At 51.4% G+C, this 21,610-nt stretch overlaps 1 protein-coding gene across 2 annotated transcripts in view; it reads left to right on the top strand.

Moving 5' to 3' along the window:
* The window catches only part of EIPR1 (EARP complex and GARP complex interacting protein 1), a 132,197-nt gene that overhangs the window by 62,029 nt on the left and 48,558 nt on the right, over positions 1 to 21,610 (top strand). For both annotated transcript variants that reach the window (XM_076000521.1, XM_076000520.1), the window contains exon 4: positions 14,293 to 14,449. In XM_076000521.1, the coding sequence (XP_075856636.1) occupies positions 14,293 to 14,449 (157 nt within the window). The remainder of the gene's footprint in view (positions 1 to 14,292; positions 14,450 to 21,610) is intronic.

The raw sequence follows: 21,610 nt of genomic DNA, 5'->3' as shown, positions 1-21,610 counted from the left end.
CCGTGTGCTGGACCTGCTGCGGCACTGCCGGCCCTGCGGGTCGCAGGGTGGAGCCCCAGCGCCCGAGTGTCGTGTGGTGCCTCCCAGATTCACAGAGGCACAGTCCGCCTCTCGGTGGTGAAGGTGCCTCCACCTGCTCCAGATCACTGGGCCCTCGAAGCCCCACTGAGGCAGGGGCCCTGGCTTACTTCCGCCCTCTGTGCACTTGCTTTTCTTGGACATCTAAGGTGCCCGGTCCCTCCTGTGCAGCAGGCCCGTTGGCAGCTGTCTTCAGAGTGCTTTGTCCGTGTGATTAAGTCTCTGTGGGCGAGGTCAGGCTGCGTCGGTCTGGACACGGGTAGCAGGTTAAACAAGGAAGTTCAGCATGAAGAAGTACGAAGGATGATCGAAGAGTAACTGGTATCAGATGTGGGGACACTTGCTCAGGTACCCCAGGACTGAGCGAGGATGCCCAAGGCAGGAGGAACTTGGAAGGAACACAGGCCTCGCTGGAGGAGGTGTAGCTCGGCCCGCTGGACGGCAGAGAAGTTTGCTGCTTTGGCCAGGTCGGAGCTGGTCTGCAGTCGCTGGCAGGCAGGTGCTGCGCCCTAGAATGAGGTGGGGAGCGGGCGGCCGCAGCTGGCGGTGTGGCATGCCCTGGGCGTGCAGAGGGAGTGGGAACCCTCGGGACTGCAGACACGGTGCAGACGGGACACCTGGGGGCCTGCAGAGGGAGCCAGAAAGCTGGCGTGGGCTCGAGGCCTTCCACAGCCTATTGCGCAGGAAGCTTCGGGCACCAGTTTCTGCACTGAGAGGCCCGTGGGGAGGTGGTCGCCAGGCCGCAGCAGCGAGGTCACAGAGGGTCCTGCGGTGGGCGAGCTCCCCCGGCCACCCTCACGGCCACTCACGGGACCACGCTGTGGGAGCCCCTTCCTCCTGCAGCGTCTGTCCCGTGCCTTCTGCTGGGAACACGAAGCTCGCTTTCAAGGGGAGGAGCTTGGAGGAGTCTGTGGCTCGTCAAGGAGAGCAGTCTGCAGGCCGCAGGTGGAGTCAGCACACTTCCTGTAAAGGGCCAGACGGTAAATATTGTAGGTGTTGTAGGCCACACTCTTCTTTGTGTCCTTTTATCTCTTTAAAATTCTTATTGTTCTACAGAAACAGGCTGCAGGCCAGGTGTGGCCAGTGGGCAGCCTGTCCCTGAGAGTCTGGTGGCAAGCTGGAGAGTCTCGATGCCGGTCTGCAGCAGGAGGTGCTGTCCCTGCCAGGTGATGGCTGACGGCTTTAGGCAACCCTTCAAAGGGTGCTGGGAAAAGACAATTGCTACATCAGCCTCCATAGTCAGAAGCCGGGGGCGGCATGGTTTTGCCTCTGTGACAGTAGCAGCTGCGGTTAGAGTCACCTCCCTGATGAAGTTTATGGTAATGTGCTTCTGTTCTCCAAGAGCCTTCTGCTACTACATAGGCCAAACGTGTAGATTTAGGGGGATTTGACAAAACTCAACTGCCCAGTATCTTTCAAGTCTTTGATGGTGGTCGTGGCTCTCTGTCCCCCCCATTGTTGGGGTGTTGCTTTGGTTGGCTATTTTGACAGGTGAGGGGACTTCCTGGGTCTTCTATCTGGTCCTTTCTGTCCTAATCGGCTCTGCAGACCATGGGGTGAGTGCTGTGTGGGGACCTGCCAGCGCCAGGCCCACCAGTTCCAGTGCGCACGCAGGCACCGGGGAAATAATGGCATGTTGGATGCACCCCCCCCCTCGGGCCCTCTGTGGGGTGGACATGGCCACAGCTCCCAGGTCCCCATTTGGCCACAGGCTATAGCTATGTCCAGTCCATGGGGATTGGCGTCGAGTCCTCCCAGGTCTGGACCATTCCCCATTCTCCACGGCCATGCTACCTTCTGACCAGGCTCGCCGCCCGAGATTCAAGAGGAAGCCAGGGCATGGAGGTAACAGGCGCTGCAGTGGAGAGAGTGTAGCATTGCAGCGCACCCAGCCAGGGGTAAGAAGAATTTCTCAAATCCGTCTCTTGGAGAATTGGGGAGCTAAGCGTTTTAAAGATAGTTTGGTGGACAAAGTGCTAGGGAATTGGGTTTGCTGGTTGGTTGGGGAGGAACTCATAGGGTTGGGAAGCAGAAATCTCATCTTGGCTGAGGACAAGTCCTGGGCAGAATCTTGCAGGACCTGTTGAGTCAGTTCCTACTTATGACCACTGTACCGGTTGGGTCCTTTGGTCCCCATGAATGCAGAGACTGGAAGATACCCCAAAGGACAGTCTTAGGTTTTTTTATGCAATAGAGATGCTATCCATAGGAGCAATTGGGGACATCACAGATCTTGTACCCAGCAAGGACACGTGACGCCCAAGCAGCAGGTCGTTGCAGGAAGGCAAGCGATGGGCGATGGCAGGTCGTTTCCTTTAACTGTGCCTGTACCTTTGCAAAGTTCAGGCCCCTGCACAGTCTCACCTTGTGGCCCTTTATTAATTTTCTTTTTTACAGCAGTCTTTTCTTTGTTTTTATTTCAGTATAATATTGGGGTACAAATATTTAGGTTACATGTATTGCCTTTGCCCCAACCGAGTCAGAGATTCAAGCGTGTCCATCCTGCAGACGGTGAGCACCGCACCCATTAGGTGTGAATATACCCATCCTCTCCTCCCCCCACCTGCCCAACACCTAATGAATGTCACTGCTATATGTGCACATAAGTGTTGATCAGTTAGTACAAATTTGATGGTGAGTGCATATGGTGCTTGTTTTTCCATTCTTGTGATACTTCGCTCAGAAGAATGGTCTCCAGTTCCATCCAGATTAATACAAGAGGTATTAGACCACCATTTTTTTTTAATGGATGAGTAATACTCCATGGTATCTATATACCACATTTTATTAATCCACTTATGTATTGATGGGCACTTGGGTTGTTTCCACATATTTGCCATTGTGAATTGTGCTGCTATAAACATTCTAGTGCAGATGTCTTTTTTATACAATGTCTTTTTTTCCTTTGGTTAGATGCCCAGTAATGGCATCACTGGATCAAACAGCAGTTCTCTTTGCAGTTCTTTAAGGTATCTCCCTATTACTTTCCTAGTAATGTCCTAGTTTGCAGTCCTACCAGCAGTGTATCAGTGTATCTCTCTGCATCCATGCCAACATTTATTGTTTGGGACTTTTAGATAAAGGCCATTCTCACTGGAGAAAGTGATACCTCATTATGGTTTTGATTTACATTTCCATGATGAGAGATGATGAACATTTTTTCCTATGTTTGTTGGCCATTACTCTGTCTTCTTTTGAAAAGTTCCTATTCAAGTCTTTTGCCCACTTTTTAGAGGATTGATTTTTTCTTGCTGATTTTCCTAAGTTCTATATAGATTCTAGTTATCAGCCCTTTATTGGATGTGTAGCTTGTGAATATTTTTCCCCATTCTGTAGGCTGTTTGCCCTCATGATAGTTTCCTTGGCTGTGCAGAGGCTTTTTAATTAGATCAAGTCCCATTTATTTTTGTTGTTGCTGTGATTGCCTTTGGGGTCTTCATAAATTCACTGCATAAGCCAATATCTGTCAGAGTTTTTCCAGCATTTTTTCTAGAAATCTTATAGTTTCATGTCTTAAGTTTAAGTCTGTTATTCACCATGAGGTGATTTTTGTGAGAGGTGAAAGGTGCAGATCCTGTTTCAGTCTTCTACATGTGGCTATCCAGTTTTCCCAGCACCATTTATTGAATAAGGATTATTTTCCCCAGAATGTTTTTGTCTGCTTTGTCAAAAATTAGATGGCTATACGAGGATGGTTTTATAGAACTGAGTTTTTACAGAACTGGTTTTTATTGGTCTACATCTCTGTTCTTGTGCCAGTACCAACCTGTTTTAGTTACAATAGCCTTGTAGTATAGCTTGAAGTCTGGTAACTTGATGCCTCCCAATTTGTTCTTTTTGCTTAAGATTGCTTTTCCTATACAGGGTCTTCTCTGGTTCCATACGAAGTGTAGAATTATTTTTTCTAGATATAATGAGTGTGATGCACACCATCTGGGGGATGGACACGCTTGAAACTCTTTACGCTAGCTTCCAAATCCCTCTTGTCCAGTGTTTAATTCATTTTCATCTTTGAAATCTGTTTTCTTCTACTGCATGTTTGCTTTTGAGGGACGGCTTCTGTCGGAAGTAAATTCATCACCAGAACTGGGCCTCCCTCCTTCCCGGCATCCCTCGGGAGTCTTGGCGCGAGAGCAGAGAGACACCATTCCAGCAAGTAGCATGCGTACCTTCAGCGTCAGTCACGCCAGTGTCCCACGAGGTCAAAGGGCAGGTCCCTTTATTAATTTTATAAGGGGTGGTTTCAGGCAGCTATCCTGATCCCCAGTGGGACCTGAAATCTAGGGGCTCTAGGTCTGTGAGCTGTCTTAGGTGAGGAGCTGAGAGGCCATGACTGCGTCGTGGTCACCTGGGCCGGCCCTGAGCTGTCCTGCTGTGTGGATCGGGGGTCCTGAGCAGCCCGTCCATATGTTTTTCTCCTTTGGCCACTGCTAAAGAACACCTGGGCTAAATCTCTGACCAGTATTTCATTCCCGCACCCACCTGTCACTGGGGCTTATGGCTGGTGAGTCCCTGGCACCCCCGCTCCTCCGTCCCCACTTTCCCCAGCAGTGGGGAAGGCTGGCACCTCCTCCTGTGTCAGAGCTTGCTGGGTGCTGGTGTCCCCCAGCGCCTGGAGGATGTGAGGCGGCAGGGAGTGCCCGGAGAGGCACCTGATGCCACCCGGCGTCCTGTCCAGCGTAGGGCCTCCCTGCAGTCAGGCCGTACCCCTGCGCACGCAGGCCGTGTGTTCTAGACGCCATGCTCTCCCCAAGGCATCGAAAGGCCAACTCGCAGGAGTATTTGGGGGCACAGGTCTCCAGGCGTCGGCGTGCACACCCAGTACGTGTGCACTGGGCGACTGCTCAGTGGAGCCGTGCGCTGCCTCGTCCACTCGGCTCAGCCGGCCCAGGCTCCTGGAGATGGCTGCGACCAAAAAATAGCCTGGGAGTCTTAGTGTGCTCATGGAGCTGCTGGCCCTGGAGGCCTCCTCCCTCCTGTGGGGCAGGTTGCGTCCCCAGCCAGGCATTGTTAGCCCTTTAGCAGAGCGGCCTGGAGCTGCTTTTCGCCTCACAAAGGCTCTAATCTCCTTTGAATTGCTCCGGCCTCTGACTGGTAATCCCTTGCAGCAAGTGCATACTCCCCGCAGCCTCAAGTGCGCCTCTTCATTCACTGTGCCCCGATTATCTTTTCATCTCATTAAGATCCTTTAGCTCCCTGTTAACATGCAGAAAGCAGATAGCAGCTTCGAGATACAACTTGGCATTTTCTCTTTCAAAGCGACTGTTCTGAGAGTCAAGAGGCCTCATTTCACTCCTGACTCTAATGTGCTGATGAGCTGCTTGAACCTGGGAAAGTCAGTTAACTTCCCCAGCCTCAGTTTCCTCATTTGTAAAACGAAGGGGCTGTGTTCATTCCGCGTGCTAGGTGAGTTCTCCGCCAGGCCAGCCGTGGCGTCCTGTGGTTCTCTGGCTGTCGGGTCAGCAGCGTGGGGCTGCCGTGTGCAGCGGGGCTGTGCTTTGTGCCCTTGGCTTGGTTTTGTGTGGAGGCCTGAGCCCTGCCCTCTGGGGGCTCCTCGTCATTGCAGTGTCACTTGTCACTGCAGCACAGGCAGCTAGTTACATTGTGGGACCAGACCTCAGGACGGTGTCACAGACAGATAAGGTGACCGCGTCCCTGTGTGTTACAGCATTTCCCTTCTAACGATCGGGGTTTCCTTCTGGAAAGCACCTTAGTTTCTTTGATAGCTGCAGGGTGTGCACTGAATGCTCTGTTGAGATTCGAGCCGCTGTGGAAATCGTCATTTTCTCAGAGCCAGCTCGTGTGTCTCCGTGGTTGAACCACCAGTGTCCCTTTCTTAGAACTGTATACCTTCAGTTTCCTCTGCTTCGGAGGATTTGGGGAGTCTCTGATGGTGCCACCGTAGACCCTGAGCCCAGACAGAGCGCGCTCTTCTGGGCAGCTGTGCAGGTCTGTCCGCTGCAGGGGGTGACGTTGGCGGACCTGCTCGAGCAGGCTGCTCCAGTGGCCCCAGCCCCCACGGTGGTTGCTCCTGCCCGCGTTGTCCAGTGAGGGGCTCTGGACTCGTCCGGAACCACCAGATTATCAGACTAAGTTCTGGGAATAAAATGTTATAATCTTTCAGAAAATCTACACAGATTTTTTCATACTCTAGAAATTCCATTAAACTGTTTTCCTTTTACATGCCCATTTTTAGAAACCTGTTAGTTCAGTAGTGTTTTGCAAGGTACCTAGTGAGGCACGGGTCCTCAAACCACAGCCCACGGGCCACATGCAGCCCGCCAAGGACATTTATCTGGCCTGCATTGGTGTTTTTGCCGCCGCTGCCTGTCCTGCTTAGCAGCCGACTCGTCCCGGGCCCACAGTGCGCATGTGTGGAATGTGCGCCGCACTCTCCAACGGCCTGAGGGACAGTGAACTGGCCCCCTGTTTAAAAAGTTTGAAGACCCCTGTTAAGTGAGGTTTTCTTTTCTGTGTCTCGTGAGCTCGTACCGGCTCACAGTCGGCGTGTCCCTCCACGGTGGCTGGTGGCCATCTGTTCTGATCTGCCGCCCCCAGCGGGGTGTTTGGTGGCTTCCTTGTTTGCCATATTCTGAAAAGTCTTCACTTGTTATTTACACAGTTCACCTTGGGCATGGCAGGTTGCAGATGAGAAAGCGCGTCATATTGTGGAATCCACCCCAGGGTCGGCAGTTGACGGATAAAGAAGACGCAGTGTGCGCACCGCGGACTGTTGCAGAAAGAGGGTCCCATCACTCACAAAAGCGCGGGCGAGCCGGGAGGACTCGGTGCGAACTGAAACCAGCCAGGCACAGAAAGACAGATGCCACAGGCTCTCACGTGTATGTGGAGTCTGAAGGACTGGACTCACAGAAGCAGAGAGTGGAACGGGGATGACCAGGCACTGGTGGGAGGGGGGCTTGGCGCGGCGCTGGTCGCGGGTGGAGTCCAGTTACACAGGAGGAGTGCGTGTACGCGGTCCATGTGCATCGTGGTGACCATGGCTAATAACAACATACTGTGTACTTGAAAACTGTCAAGAGAATAGGTTTTAAGTGTCCTAGCAAGAAAGGATGCTAAGTATGTAAGCTAGTGCAAATATTAATTGGCTTTTTTTAGCCATTTCACAAGGTATATGTATATCAAAACATCATGTATACCAAAATTATATGTAATTTTTGTCAACTAAATTTTTTTTTTTAAAAGAAAGTTTATTGTGCCTACAGCACCATTTGTTTAAAGCACAGAGCCACATATAAGTAGCAGGTTCACGGGCCCATGTGTTCTTTGTTGGGGACACGGAGCCGTGTGGAAATACGAGGTTCCCGGGCCCATCTGTTCTTTATGGGGACACGGAGCCATGTGGAAATACGAGGTTCCCGGGCACATGTGTTCTTTATGGGGACATGGAGCCATGTATAAATACCAGGTTCCCAGGCACATGTGTTCTTTATGGGGACATGGAGCCATGTATAAATACCAGGTTCCCAGGCACATGTGTTCTTTATGGGGACACGGAGCCTTGTAGAAGTATGAGATTCCCGGGCCCATGTGTTCTTTCTTGGGGACACAGAGCCATGTAGAAGTATGAGATTCCCGGGCCCATGTGTTCTTTCTTGGGGACACGGAGCCATGTAGAAGTATGAGATTCCCGGGCCCATGTGTTCTTTCTTGGGGACACGGAGCCATGTAGAAGTATGAGATTCCCGGGCCCATGTGTTCTTTCTTGGGGACACAGAGCCATGTAGAAGTATGAGATTCCCGGGCCCATGTGTTCTTTCTTGGGGACACGGAGCCATGTAGAAGTATGAGATTCCCGGGCCCATGTGTTCTTTCTTGGGGACACGGAGCCATGTAGAAGTATGAGATTCCCGGGCCCATGTGTTCTTTCTTGGGGACACGGAGCCATGTAGAAGTATGAGATTCCCGGGCCCATGTGTTCTTTCTTGGGGACACGGTACCATGCAGAAGTACCAGGTTCCCGGGCACATGTGTTCTTTCTTAAGGACACAGTGCCATGCGGAAGTACTGGGTTCGAGGTGTGTGTCTTGTCCTGGGAAGGCCCTCGGCTGCTCCGTGCTGGATGTCCTGTTCCGTGAGCCTGGCGCTGCTGGATGGAGTGACGTGGGGACGTGGCAGGGCAGCCTGTGGCCGTGGGCCTGCTCCTGCTCGCTGTGTCGCAGTGCGGTGGCTCCCCTGGCCGTGTGCTGTTTGTTGTGGGCGTCTCTTCCTGGGGCGTCGGGTGCTGCTCTGTCTCCACGGCCAGGAAAGGCAAGCGAGCATCTAGAGCAGGTGCCTGTGCCTATGCGAGTGAACCACCGCCCCTCTGAGGATGGAAGGTGCTCAGAGTGTCACCTTGCTCCCAGGTGGACCGTGGGTCTCCAGTCCTCGTCTCCAGTCTTTCAGTCTTGTCCTTGCAGGCCACTGACCAGTCAGCCAGTGAGTCGGCCTCGCCCTTGAGCAACTGCCATTGCTTGCACGCCGAGGGGGTGACGGGGCGGTGCCCTCGGCTCTGCGCCTCACGGTCTTGCTTCTCAGCGAGCTCGTTGCAGGGGCCTCCCCTGAGCACAGCGTGCGGGAGCCACTGCCCCCACACCAACCCCTCCACCTGTGAACGCCGCAGGCTTTTCCTCCTGCCTCAGCTAAGCATACGGGTCCCCGGTGGCCACCGGCGTGTGTGCAGGGAGGGCGCTGGGGCTCCTGTGTGGTCCGCGCACCTACCACGCCGTTTTCTTGCCCCCTCGGTCCCGCCTGCTCTGCTGTGGTGCGCTCTCGGTCTCTCACGGTGGATCGCTGCCGGCCCTGCCCAGCCCTGAGACTGGCGGGTGACTCCGCTTGTCACGTGACTGACACATAGCACTTGGTGCCCCACGGGCAGGAGTTCCATCTGCCAAGGCCCAGAAGCACGGGCACGGCTGTTTTTCAAAAGGCTCATAGCCCTCTGTGGCAGGAGGCACGGCTGTGCTCTGGAACCCCGGCCACCACGCTGTGACTCTCCTGGGCTGGATGTGGAGTCCACGACACTCTCGACAGCTCGACAGCTACCATGCTGGTGGGCCCAGACTGGCTGCGGAGCCTTGCGGCCCTGAGCTGGCAGCCCTGCCTCACCTGGCACCGGCATCTGCGTTGCCCGGGTTCTAGCTGCGTGAGGTGTCACCTCCAGAATGCAGACCTGCCAGGCACCGCACCTCCCTCTTTGCTCCTACTCTGGAGGGGCAGTCCTAGCAAATCCGGAACCGCAACAGAAGGGACAAGTCCCTGAGTCTCGATGGCGCGTCTCCCACTGTCCTGCCGAGGGCCTCTGGATGCTCCTCCTGCCTCGTCAGCACGATGTTTCGTGGGATGTGCCGCAACCTTTGGACCATGACAGGGTTGGAGAGCCAACACTGCTGTGTGGTGAGACTGAGCACTGTCTTCCTCCGCTTGTGAAGGCAGGTGGTTTCTGATCCTCTCTCTTCATCAGGGTGGGATAGGACACGTTTGGAGGTCGGTGTTCGGGCAGCACGCAGCTGAGGCCGTGAGAATCGTGTGAGTCTGCTCTGACGAGAGTCTGTGTCCAGCACCACGCCTGTGAGCAGGGCTCCTGCTTTGTCGAGCTTAGCATGGTTTACAGTCTCTCTCCGGGCGGATGGCTGTCTGCAGAGGCCAGGTGCCAGGCAGGTCTTTGGTCTCAAGTCCTACCCTTTGATGGGACGGGCAGCGAGGCACTTTCAGAGCTTCTGTTTCACCTTCCCGCTGACTCCATGGCCCACGGACCCCAGTGGGTACTGCACGGACTGCCCGGCATGTCAGTCCTATGTTTCACTCATGGACCATGGAACCAACCCCCGGATGGGTCCACAGGGAGTTTCTACCGTAAGGCAGACCTTGTCTAGGACTTTGCACATTGCCTGAAGCCCAAAGGCCGCCACTCTGGCAGGAGGACGTGACGACACTTTGGGTCACCAGGTGTCAGTGTGTGCACAGACTCTGTTCATCATACCTTAAATGCCTGGGGATTGCCTTTTGCCCAGTGAACAGCACTTAAGTAAATGTGAGCCGGTCCCTTTGGGTGCAGACTGGCACGATTATCACAGTGTATACTTGCCCTGGGGTTGTGGGTTCCTGTCTCCGGGGCCTCTGACCGTGTTTACGGTCAGTGGGCTCCAGGTCTGACACTGGCTCGGGTCTGGACTGGATGAGGGGTCCTGACTTGTAATGGGGCTGCCTCCCTCAGCCTCCTGCTCATTCACTCCCATTTTCCTTTGAATATGCATGTGCATGTGCATGCACGCACACACGTGTTGGGCAGACGGAGCTCTCCATGCACGCCTGCCCGTTCTGGCCCCAGGATCACCGTTTCTATTACTGTCTCCACGGCGCTCTGCCGGGTGAGCTTCCTCGGCTGGCACTCTGGCCTCGCTGGTCATCATGATAATCGCCACCCCCTGGCTTCTGGCAGTTATGTACTGTCACCCGGCCATGAGTGCTTCGGGGCCAAGTTTCACTGCCTGAGTCAGAGCTGCCACAAAGCTCGTTGTTCGTTATCAACAGGCCACGCTCTGTGCAGCCTCTCCTACGAGTGCAATTACAGAGAGTCATCTGGCAAGTGAATGTTCGCCTGCAAATGTGCTTTCCAAAATGTGTGCACTATTTCATGCTCTTTTTAACAATCTGTGAGAGATCCAGTTGCTCTATATTTTTGCCAATACTTGGTATTGTTCGTCTTTTTAGAATTAAATGTTAGCCACTTTAGGAAGATGTGTTGGTTTCCTTTTGCTCCTCCAGTTACTAACAGACAGTGTGGAGCGCCTTCTGCAGTGCTCGTTGACCATGTGCGTGTTTTCTTTTGCGAAGCATCCGATTCAGTCTTCTGCACTTTAAAAAAAACCGGGTTGTTTTATTATTGTTGTTGTTAAGTTGTAAGAGGTCTTCATGTATTCTGGATACAGGCCCTTTGTCAGATACATGTATTAGGAATATTTCTTCCCAATTTGGCCTATTTTTTAAACAGCATCTTCCCAAGAGCGGAAGTTTTTCATTTTGATGAAGTCCAACTAATAGTGCCTTGTGGCGAATAGAAGTTCGTAATATAATGTGGTCTATGCCACCAGTCTTTTTCTTTATAATTTGCTTTTTCCTCTCCTGCCGTTTAGGAATTTTTGCTTGACTCAAGGTCGTGAGGATATTCTATTATATATTCTAGAAAAGATTTCTATTGTTTTCTTTTACATTTCATCTTCGGTCTGTCTGGAATTAAGTTTTGAATATGTCGTTGAGGTAGTCTATGTTTATTTTTTCATACATATACATTTGATCCAGCATCATTTATTGGAAAGGACATCCTTTGTCCACTCTAATGCAGTGGCCTTTTTGTTGTAATCAAGTGACCGTATTTGGAAGGTCTATTTTGAGACACATTCTCTTCCTCTGGGCTGCTTACCTATCTTTGTACCAATACTACACTGATATCTGGTTTATGAATCATCCAAGTTTGTTATTGTTCTTCATGACTGTCCTGGTATCTGGGTCATTCCCATTTCTATGCAGATTCTATAGATTTGTAAGCAGATTGTTGATTTCCACCAAAAACGCCTGCTAGAACTTTGATTCAGGCATGTAGACTCTATATAATACGAAATCTCCCAATCCATGAGCATGGTATGTCCCCTCCATTTATTTAGCTCTTTAACTTTTCTCAGCAGCATTCTTTGTTTTACCATTTATGGGTTTTTGTGCATCTTCAGTTTGAGTTATTATTGGGTATTTGATTTTTTTTAATGCTATTGTTAACGTCATGTTTCAAATATCATTTTCTAAGTTTTTGTTGCTAATATATAGATATCCAACTGATATTTTATATCAAATATATTGCTTATACTCAGTAGTTTTGCTGAATTTCCTGTTTTATTTCTAATAATCATTAGCAAGTAATGATATTTTTATTTCTTCCTTTCCTATTCTTATACTTTTATTTTTCCCTTGCCATACTGAAGTGGTTATACTTCTAGTATGATGTTAACTATATCATACGAGAACATCATACTAGAATGATCATACTAGGAGTATGATCATTCTAGATCATACTAGGAGTAGTAGTGCAAAGCATTCGTATTCATTCACATTCTCAGGGGAAAGCATTTAGTCTTTCACCCTCAACTATTATGTTTGCTGTAAGACTTTCCCCATCCCTCTTTTTTTGTTCTTTTCTTTTTTCTGACTTTTTGTTTTTGATGATCTCTGTATCAGAGTAACTTTTCTTGTAACTGCCAGCTCACCAAGCTCCTTACAGTTACAGGAAAAGTTACTTTCTTGATATCTGAATAGAATTCTCCAAAGAAGGAATTTGTTCAGTGGGGAGTCTTCCATATAACAGCAATTTTTATTGCTCCCTACCTTTGTCATTTTGTGTATTTCATTCATTTTGTAATTCAGCCAAAATTTAGTTCTCCAGTTATTAGTTCTAACACTTTTCAGATTAGACCTTTCTTTTTCTGTCATTTATAAAGATCAACATAGTCTTTGCCTCTGTTGGGTTAATGTTCCAGGCATTCATGTCTTGTTTCCAACTCAGAGTTGCCAACTTTCTTTTTGGTTATTTTTATGTTTCCAAGACTGCCATTGCCAGGCTCATAGGCTCTGCAGAAAGACTGTGTAATTGAAAATTTCATTAAAAAAAAAAAAATCTCATGTAGACAGAAACCATTGTACACTCCATTTTTGTAAAGATGGAAATAACGTCATATATATATGATATATATGATTCTTTTTGTTTAAGCCACAATTACATATTCTTTTAGACCTAACAGGGTATATAAAAGGAGCACTGAATTTGGAATCAGAAAACTCTGGTTGAAAACCCAATTCTTCTACTTATTATTATTTGATCGTGGGTAATATTTGTTATAATAATAATACCCACAAAGCTAGATAATTTGTCATGTGTTTACTGCTGTACTTCTTGGTTGATTAGTTGATTCTCTCTGATTGAAGGACTATTGTAGCTAATAAGTGATACATTTTCAAATGTGATATAAGGTCATTCTCCTTTTATAATGCCGTGTTTTTTTTTTTTTTCTTAGTTCATGTGTAGGAAACACTACTTATAGGTTTTTTTTTCTTTGTTTTAACATAGTATTTAATACTTTTTTATTCTTCATTGGATATCAGTTGAGAGTTTACTATTGAAACCTATTCATTGTTTCATAATTTTTTAAAGGCTATCTTTAAAGGCAGAAGTTGTTTGTCAATTTATCAGTTTATATGCAATTTAAAACTAAATGGAAAGCAAATTCTAAAAGGATTTATATTTAGGAATTTAATGTTGAACCTATTTTTTAAAAAATCTGTCACACTGAGAAATTTTCTAGAGGGGCAGAGAGACCTAGCGCCTTGTACCTTCCCTGGAAACAAGTGGCTCCCTCCACCCAGTCTTTCTTACGTAAGGTTAGTTTCTTTATCCACAGAGCAGCTTTTCTAGGTGCTCCAAAATGCACAGATTCCTGGAGCATCTTAAAAATGAAGAGTGTTGAGACTCTGGGAGACAGAGGGGCAGACTGAGCAGCCAGCAGCAGAACTGAGAGGACAGCCGATGTCTCTGGGAGCATGCACCGTGCTGGCATGGCCAGTGACACTGCAGAGCGCTGGCTGTCCCCTGGCCTGCCAGGCCTGGGAACAAAGCGCGTGGGCCTCAGCCTGCCGACCGCTCAGTGGCTTTGCCTCTGCTCCCAAATGCTCATCGCCTTGGGTAGAATGCGGCAGGATGACACTAATGACTGCATTTTCAAATGGAGCATCTCTCAGCGTGCTTAATACCCATTTAAGGTGGCCCCTAAAAGCCGTGCAGAGAGACCCCGTTTAATGCCAGCCTCAGACACAAACCGTGTGCGTGGCGATTATACCTCTCGCCCCCTGTTTTGCTCCCTTTTTTTGAAGAACTGTTGAAGAAGAACGGAAGGAAATCGATTTTGAGGAAATTAAATTTCCTTCTGAAACAGAATGACAGTTTCTGAAACAAGGAGAAAGTGGGTTAACTGGATGCTAATTATGAGCCGCACCTCGCTCTGCTTGCTGACTCTGGTCTGTGTCTTCCTCTTCCCTCTGCCTTTGCTGCCTGAGATTTTAAATATTTTAAAGAGCAGATGTGCCCCGCGTATGAATGTGTGTGCGTGCTGGCGATGCCTGCCGACGGTGGCTGCACACCGCGCGCTGTTGACATTATCCTCTGTTGCTCAGCTTCAGACAGTCGAGTCCTGACATGTGCAGCCGTGTGGAGGATGCCGAAGGAATTGGAATCAGGCAGCCACGAGTCCCCTGATGATTCATCAAGCACCGCACAGACCCTGGAGCTGCTCTGTCACCTTGACAACACAGCCCATGGCAACATGGCCTGGTAGGATTTTGCATATTTTATTTGCCCAGAACAAGCCTGAAGGTTGGACAGGTGCTGGAGCGTGTGCAGGTTCCTATTGCAGATGCTCGCACACGCTTTTAAAATGCTCCTTTCTCTTAGAAGCTGCTACAAGTTGATTGTTTCAGCCCCAGTGTTTTCTAGATCACCCCCATCTACAGAAGCCACCCAAATGCGTAGCAGGAGAGCGTCCAGTTCTTCCTCCTCTTTGTCTAAGACAAGGGTTGCCCACAGCTCCCTGACGCAGTGACAAAGCCACCAGGCCCTGGCTAGCTAGCACTTGAGTCGTATGCGGCTTTTCAACTTCATAACTGCACTTTTATTCAGCACTTGTGCATAAATTATTTGTCACTTCAGGTTGAAGGCTCATGGTTTCTTCCTCCTGCAGACTAAGCATGAGCACACCGTGTGCACGTCTGGCTGTGTCCCCAGGCCCTCCCCATTAGTCATGCAGGGTGTCAAGGGACAGAGAGATGTGACCACTGCTCAGGGGGCTCCGGCCCGGGTGGCTCAGTGTGGCTGGAGGGTTTGCTGTGCCTGCCCACTGGCTGCTCCCAGGGGCCCTCTGAGCAGCGGCGCTGGTGCATCTCTGGAGTCCGGAATCCTGGGCATGGCGTTGTTATGTGTGTTTACAATAACAGTGATTATTGTTTCACTTAATACAATAACCGGTCCACGCCTGTGTGTGCGCATGCACGCTCGTGAGTGTGTGCATGTGCGTGTGTGTGCTTGCATTTGTGTGTGTATGTGCGTGTGTGCACGTGCATTTGCATGTGTGTTTGCACGTGTGCATGTGCGTGTGTGCGCATGCGTGTGTCTGCAGGAAAGAGACTCATGTTCTCTGTCCAGTCAGTTCTGTCTTAGTCAACTCTACCAATTAAATGAATTTAATCCAGCCGATACTGATTAAGCACCTGCTGCACTCACCTCCAGGGGCTCCAGGGTGACACATCAGGGGACCTGTCCTCGAGGAGGCGTGATCTCCAGGGGAGGCACAGAGTGTAAACAGCTCTCCGTGGCGGGCCGTGCCGTGCCTGCCGTGCACTGAGCCATGATGAACCGTGTGCTCTACCCCAGAGGGCGCAGCAGTTAATTGCTAGAGGAGCTGGAGAGGGGTCACTGAGGTGCTATTTGGAACGGGGACTGAGCACCAGTCCAGGTTTCCGTCATCAGGTGTGGTCCTCGAAGCAGCGAAGAACCGTGCTACAGGCCGGGCATGGTCTGTGGCTCTAGAAAGCCTTTTGCATGCCAGTGTGTGGTGATTTATTTCTATAATTGTTGTGCCTCTACCAGGTCATGGGTATTTCTCCTTACAGAGGTGCTCTGAGTATTAAAGTCACACGCAATCTTGCAGAGTGCGGGGAGGCAGTTGGAGCATCCTGAAGTCCTCAGGGGTGATGGCCTCAATGCTGTCCCTCGGCGACTCCAGTACGGGATCTCTGTGCGGATCACGCCGCACCATTCGGAGGCCCACATTTCAGACAACAGCCACGTTCCCCAGCAAACAAACGTGTGCACCGCTGTGTGTGTTCGTATGTGTGGTGGGCGTGCATTTGTGCAAATGTGCATGTGTGTTTGTAGGGATGTGTGCATGCATGTGTAAGCACATTTGTGCATGTGTATTTTTCCTTGTTTGCATGTGTGTGCATGAGCATGTGTGCACACGTGCGTATAGCATGCGCCCGTGTTCTAGGAGGCACAGGGCACTGTGGAGCAGGTCAGGGGTCGCTTTCAGGGGCTGACACGTGCAGAAGCTGTCTGATCCACTGGCGAGCACGGAGAGAGGTGCGCTTAGAGCAGGGACCTCGGCCTGCCTGGCGTGGGGAGGCCAGGACCGCTCCCCGACCTGCCACCTGCGCAGATCCTCTGCCACATGCTCCACCCAGAAAGGCAGCCGCGTGTGCGTGTTGTAGGGCACGGAACGGTAGACTGAAGGGTTGAATCACATCATGTGGACACAAACCTTTGAAAGTAGTTGCTGATATTAAGCACAGGAAAATTTAACTATCCTCTTCAAATTCACCTTGGAAGGCCATTTGTTCTGATTTTGCTGCCATTGTTCAAAGTATTTCTTGGATTCTGTTTTGTTATCCAATACATTATTGCAGATTCTTTCCTCCTCCCCTCCTTTTTTTCCTTGAGCTTTTTTTTAGTCTGAGTTTGCAGGGAGACCCGGGTGCCCTCCACCCGGTGACCCTGACAGCTTCGCTGTGTGACGACGGTGCAGCGTCACAGCCAGGGAGTTGTCGCGGACACAGCCCGCTCACCTTGTGCGCATTCTGCCAGTTGTGCACGCACTCGTGTGTGACACTCGGTTCTCTGCCAATTCGTCGCACGTGAGGGCTCACGTAGCCACCACTACGGTCAGGGTGCGAGCAGCTCCGTCCCCAGCGTCTGTCCTGCTGCCACCCCCTCCCCCACCTGTCCTTAACCCTGCAGCCACTAATCTGTGCTCTGTCTCTGTCACTGTGAAATTCGAGAATGCTATGTAGATGGAAGCGCACACCGGGTGACCCTTTCCACTCAGCTCAGTTTCCTGGAGGGCGCATCGTCGCTCGGTTTGCAAGCTGATCGCCCAGGTCGTTGCTCGCATCGTTTCTCTCTGTTGCCCAGTGGTATTCCGCGGTGTGGATGTCTCAGGGTGTGTTTACCTGTTCACCTGTCGAAGGACATCTGGGTTTTTTCCAGTTTTTGGCTTTTATGAATTAAGCGTCAGTGAATATTAGCGTACAGGTTTTTGCGTGAACATAAGGTCTTAGTGCCCCGGAGTGCGACTGCTGGGCCACCCTGTGACCCTGTGAGCACGTGTCAGCCGTGAGAGGCTGCCGCTCTTTTACGGGGTGACCACACACTTGATCTCGTGCAGCAGGGTGAGGACCCAGCCTCTGTCCTCACCAGGGCTTGGCCTTGTCTTTTAGGCACCTTCAATGGTGTCAGACTTTTATTATTAGACAGGGAATTTGAGTTTTGGAAATTTGAGTCTGGAGAATACAGTATTGGTGAAGAATGCTGTTTGGGGTCGAACTCAAGGCCATCGTGGTGTTTTTAATTTGTTTGCTTCCCTTCCTGGCGTGTGAAATTGGAGCTGAGAGCAGCGCCAGGAGACGTTTCCTGAACAACCTGCCGCTGTCAGGTTGCACCCGACAGTGTCGCACGGCTCCCTGTGCTCAGGTCGGCCGCGGTGCACGTGCCTGTGGGCTGGCGAGTGCCCCCAGCCCCAGGGAGCGGTGGCGGGGCTCCGTTCTCAAGGCCTTTGCTTCTGCTTGTCTGGAGCCGTCTGAGCCCTGGGCCAAGGCCCGCGCCCCCACCCCAGTCTGCGTCAGCCCTGCAGCAAGCAGCTTGCACAGAGCTCACGGCGGCCCAGACCCTGCTGCTGTGGCCCTGTCGTGGGCCGCGTGAGAGGGCCGTACAGCCTCGTGACCCAGTGTGTCCCCGGAACACTCACTGGATGTGCTCCAGAGCCAGGCTGCCTGCAGAAGCCGATGCGGTCCGGCCTGGGGCGCACAGGGCCCAGTTTCTTGTCCTCCCCTGCAGACAGGGGGAGTAGGACCCCTGGAGAGCCACTCATTTCTCCAGATCAAGCGTACATCTCTGAAATGGAGATGATGTCGCACAGTTATCGCGATGGTCACGTAGCAGGATCTCCACGTGGAAATGCGGTACAGGGCCCTGAAGGGGTTGGTATGAGGTGCCCTCACACCTCTTCCAGCCTGGTCGTCCGCAGCTCCGCATCTTGGGGACGGAGTTCCCTGGGCCGAGTGTAGAGCAGCCGCCGCACACCCGGCAGCTCAGGGGCTGTCTGATTAAAGAGCCGCGTGGCTTCGTGGCTCCGTGTCCCCACATCCCCATGTCCCCATATCAGAGAGGTCTTTCTTAACCAATCTCTCTAGAGTAATCATGTTCCCCCACCCTGAAACATTTTGCCATTTCACCCAGTTTCGTCTTTCTTCCAAACTGGAAGAAAGCTGTCACTGCCTGTCCCTCCCCTGTCCCTGGCCACGCTTACGTGTGATTTTCACCCGTGGACTCTGAGCCTCCTCAGAAGCTCCTGGCCCTGCTGGGTCCGAGGCCGTGTCCTCAGCACCCAGGACAGCGCCGGCACCTGGCGGGCAGGCAGGCAGGTGTTTGGGGGAGGAAGTGAATGGGGTGTAGCAACTTCTGAGTGCACTTGTTAGCTCATTTGTTGCCCATGGTGATCCTGTGCAGGAGGGACTGTCATTGTCCTGAGGTCCAGAGAGACGGAGCAGAGCGTGCGTGGGCTTGCTCACTCCTACGTGGGGTGTGTGGGACTCAGCCGGGCAGTGTGACCCCAGCACCCCAGAAACGCCAGAGTCACTTCCCTGCTGAGTGAGCATAAGGGCCACCTGTGGTCATCGCATCGTGGTGTGGAAATTGTTTCGGTTGCTGACAGCGTGAACCTATCTTCATCAGAATAAGTTTTGAGAATGTTGGAGCACTTTTAGCTGGTCCTTTTTGGATGGTAAATATGAATTATGCTGTATGGAGGAATACTCATTTTGAAGTTAGTAAAGCCACCTTCTTTTCTGACATACTTTCTGGTCTCAACTTGCTTCCTTGCTTAGCCTGTAAAATATATATATATATATATATTTTTTTTTTTTTTTTTTTTGAGACTGAGTCTCGCTTTGTTGCCCAGGCTAGAGTGAGTGCCATGGTGTCAGCTTAGCTCACAGCAACCTCAATCTCCTGGGCTCGAGCGATCCTCCTGCCTCAGCCTCCCGAGTAGCTGGGACTACAGGCATGCGCCACCATGCCCGGCTAGTTTTTTCTATATATATTTTTAGTTGGCCAGTTAATTTCTTTCTATTTATAGTAGAGACGAGGTCTTGCTCTTGCTCAGGCTGGTTTCGAACTCCTGACCTCGAGCAATCCGCCCGCCTCAGCCTCCCAGAGTGCTAGGATTACAGGCGTGAGCCACCGCGCCCGGCCTATAGTTTGTGGCCAAGGTTATGGACCCTGAGGTCGCAGCCCTGCACTCCAGTTTCAGCATGGTGGTTAATCATCTCTAGTGCTCTGATTTCAGGAAGTCATCTCGGGCTAGGCTTCATTTCCTGGTGTGCAAAGTGTGGGTGATTTTGTAGGGGTCTCTGATAGTCTCCACAGTCCTAAATTTGTTGCAATGGGCTTTCTTCAGCACTTACTCTCCGCCACAGAACTTTGTCTTTGACGGATCAGAAACAGGTTGCAGACCCTCTTCCCCTCCCGTCAGCATCGGTGGCGCTCCTGCCACCGCGGCCCAGGCGGCCTGCCTCGGACAGGAGAGGAGCCTGCGAGAGACAGGGCCACAGAATGTTCTGGCCGCAGAGGACTGGAGAAGTCCTTCCACGGAACTCCGTCCGTGGTGGGGTCGGCTCAGGGGCTGCGGGGCGGAACTGGGCCGAACCCCGGGAGGCCCTCGCCGCCGCGCACCCGTCCAGCGCGATGCTGTAGCTGTTTCCAGCATGTGTCACGCCGCCAAGCATTAGAATATGGGTGCTGGCTACTTTAACTTCTTCCTGGAGCACGGCGGGGCACAGATAAATAAGGAGCATTAATAAAATTTGGGCTTTTTACTGTCAAAAAAAAAAAAACAAAACAAAACCTGAGTCTAAAAGAGGTTAATCCCAATGTCACCCTTGTCACCGATGACACTGTCTCCCTTTTCAGGAGTAGACAAGGAAGAGCTCCTTAAAACTCACTTGGTTTATATCGCACGCGGTCACTATTGTATGAAGAATCAGGTTTCTCCTTGAGCCAGCAATCGCACCGGCAGCCGAGCGCGCTCTGCCAGCGTGTGGGGCGTGCGCGTTGGGAGTGGGTCGCGGGCGGTCGCTGCAGGCTCGCCGTGCTCTCTCGCTTCCCGCACTCGACATCCTCCCGGCTCACGCTCGCACCCGCGGCTTTTGGAGCCCTGACAAAGGGGCGGTTTCCTGAGCTCGGCAGGTGAGAGCAGGAAGGAGGTAATTACCATCCGCCAGCACGTTCTCGGTGTCAGCTCGCCTCGAGTCTGTGATGTGGCGTCTCCACGAAGCATCGCCCTCACCGCTGGCTCGATGGCTGATTAGCCACAACAGGGTAATTTTGCGGCTCTCCGTCTCCTCGTGATGATAAAGAGGCCCTCCAGCTGCTCGAGAGCCGCGCACCTTGGCTGCAGATTAATGCTCCCCGCTGGCTGCTGGAGGCAGAGTCAAAATAATGGGGACTTGGGCACATTCTCATTGTGCTCGGCTTCCCAAGTGGCAGATCAAGAGGACTCATACATGTCGCCTTGTTTCTCGGGTGATGAAAACCTCCTTCAAAGGAGAAGTCACTAAAATCAGCAACAAGAAGCTCTTAAGGCTCACGGCAGCGGCTGTGGCTCCTGCCCAGCCTGCCCCGCCGTGGGGCCACGTGGCCTCGCTGAGCCACGCTGCTCAGCATGCCACGAGCTCCCTAACCTGTCCAAGGGCCCGTCACACCACACGGTGGCCCGGTGTCCTCTGCTTCCCGAGCCTGCTTCTGGGGGGAGAGTACCCGTCCGATGCAGACGGAGGCAGATGTCACAGCGAAATGCCGGTGGCTGAGAGGGTCCGGGAGTGTCTGGGAGTGCGGTGTGCGTGTTGAGATCTGATCAGAAGGAAGGAGAAGGGCACAGACAGGGGTGTGGAGACAGGAGAGGAAGGAGAAAGGACAGAAGATTCGGCCTCAACTCTCTTCATTTTTCTTCTTTTTAGTTTGGTGTGACAGTGGAAAGGCTTAGGTTAACTGTTACAAAGAGTAGTAAATTCACAGCTGTGTGTAACATCTTGCAGAAGTTTACTTTGAGGGTAAGTGGTAAGAAAAATGTGCCTGAAATTTTCAGAGCACCAATGTTATTCTACTGTTAATAGAGAATTGTCTGTAATTATGAAAGTCAAGTCTCATCATTAAAGATGAGACTTATTTATTTATTTATTTCGAGACAGTCTCTCTCTGTCGCCCTGGCTCGAGTGCGGTGGCGCCATCACAGCTCACAGCAACCTCAAACTCCTGGGCTCAAGTGATCCTCGCACCTCAGCCTCCAGAGTAGCTGAAACTATAGGTGCACAAAACCGCGCCCGGCTAAGTTTTCTAGTTTTAGTAGAGACGGGGGTCTCACTGTTGCTAAGGCTGGTCTTGAACTCC

Source organism: Microcebus murinus, chromosome 3, assembly GCF_040939455.1.
Source record: "Microcebus murinus isolate Inina chromosome 3, M.murinus_Inina_mat1.0, whole genome shotgun sequence".
Lineage (NCBI taxonomy): Eukaryota > Metazoa > Chordata > Mammalia > Primates > Cheirogaleidae > Microcebus > Microcebus murinus.
This window is presented reverse-complemented; position numbering and strand designations above follow the sequence as displayed.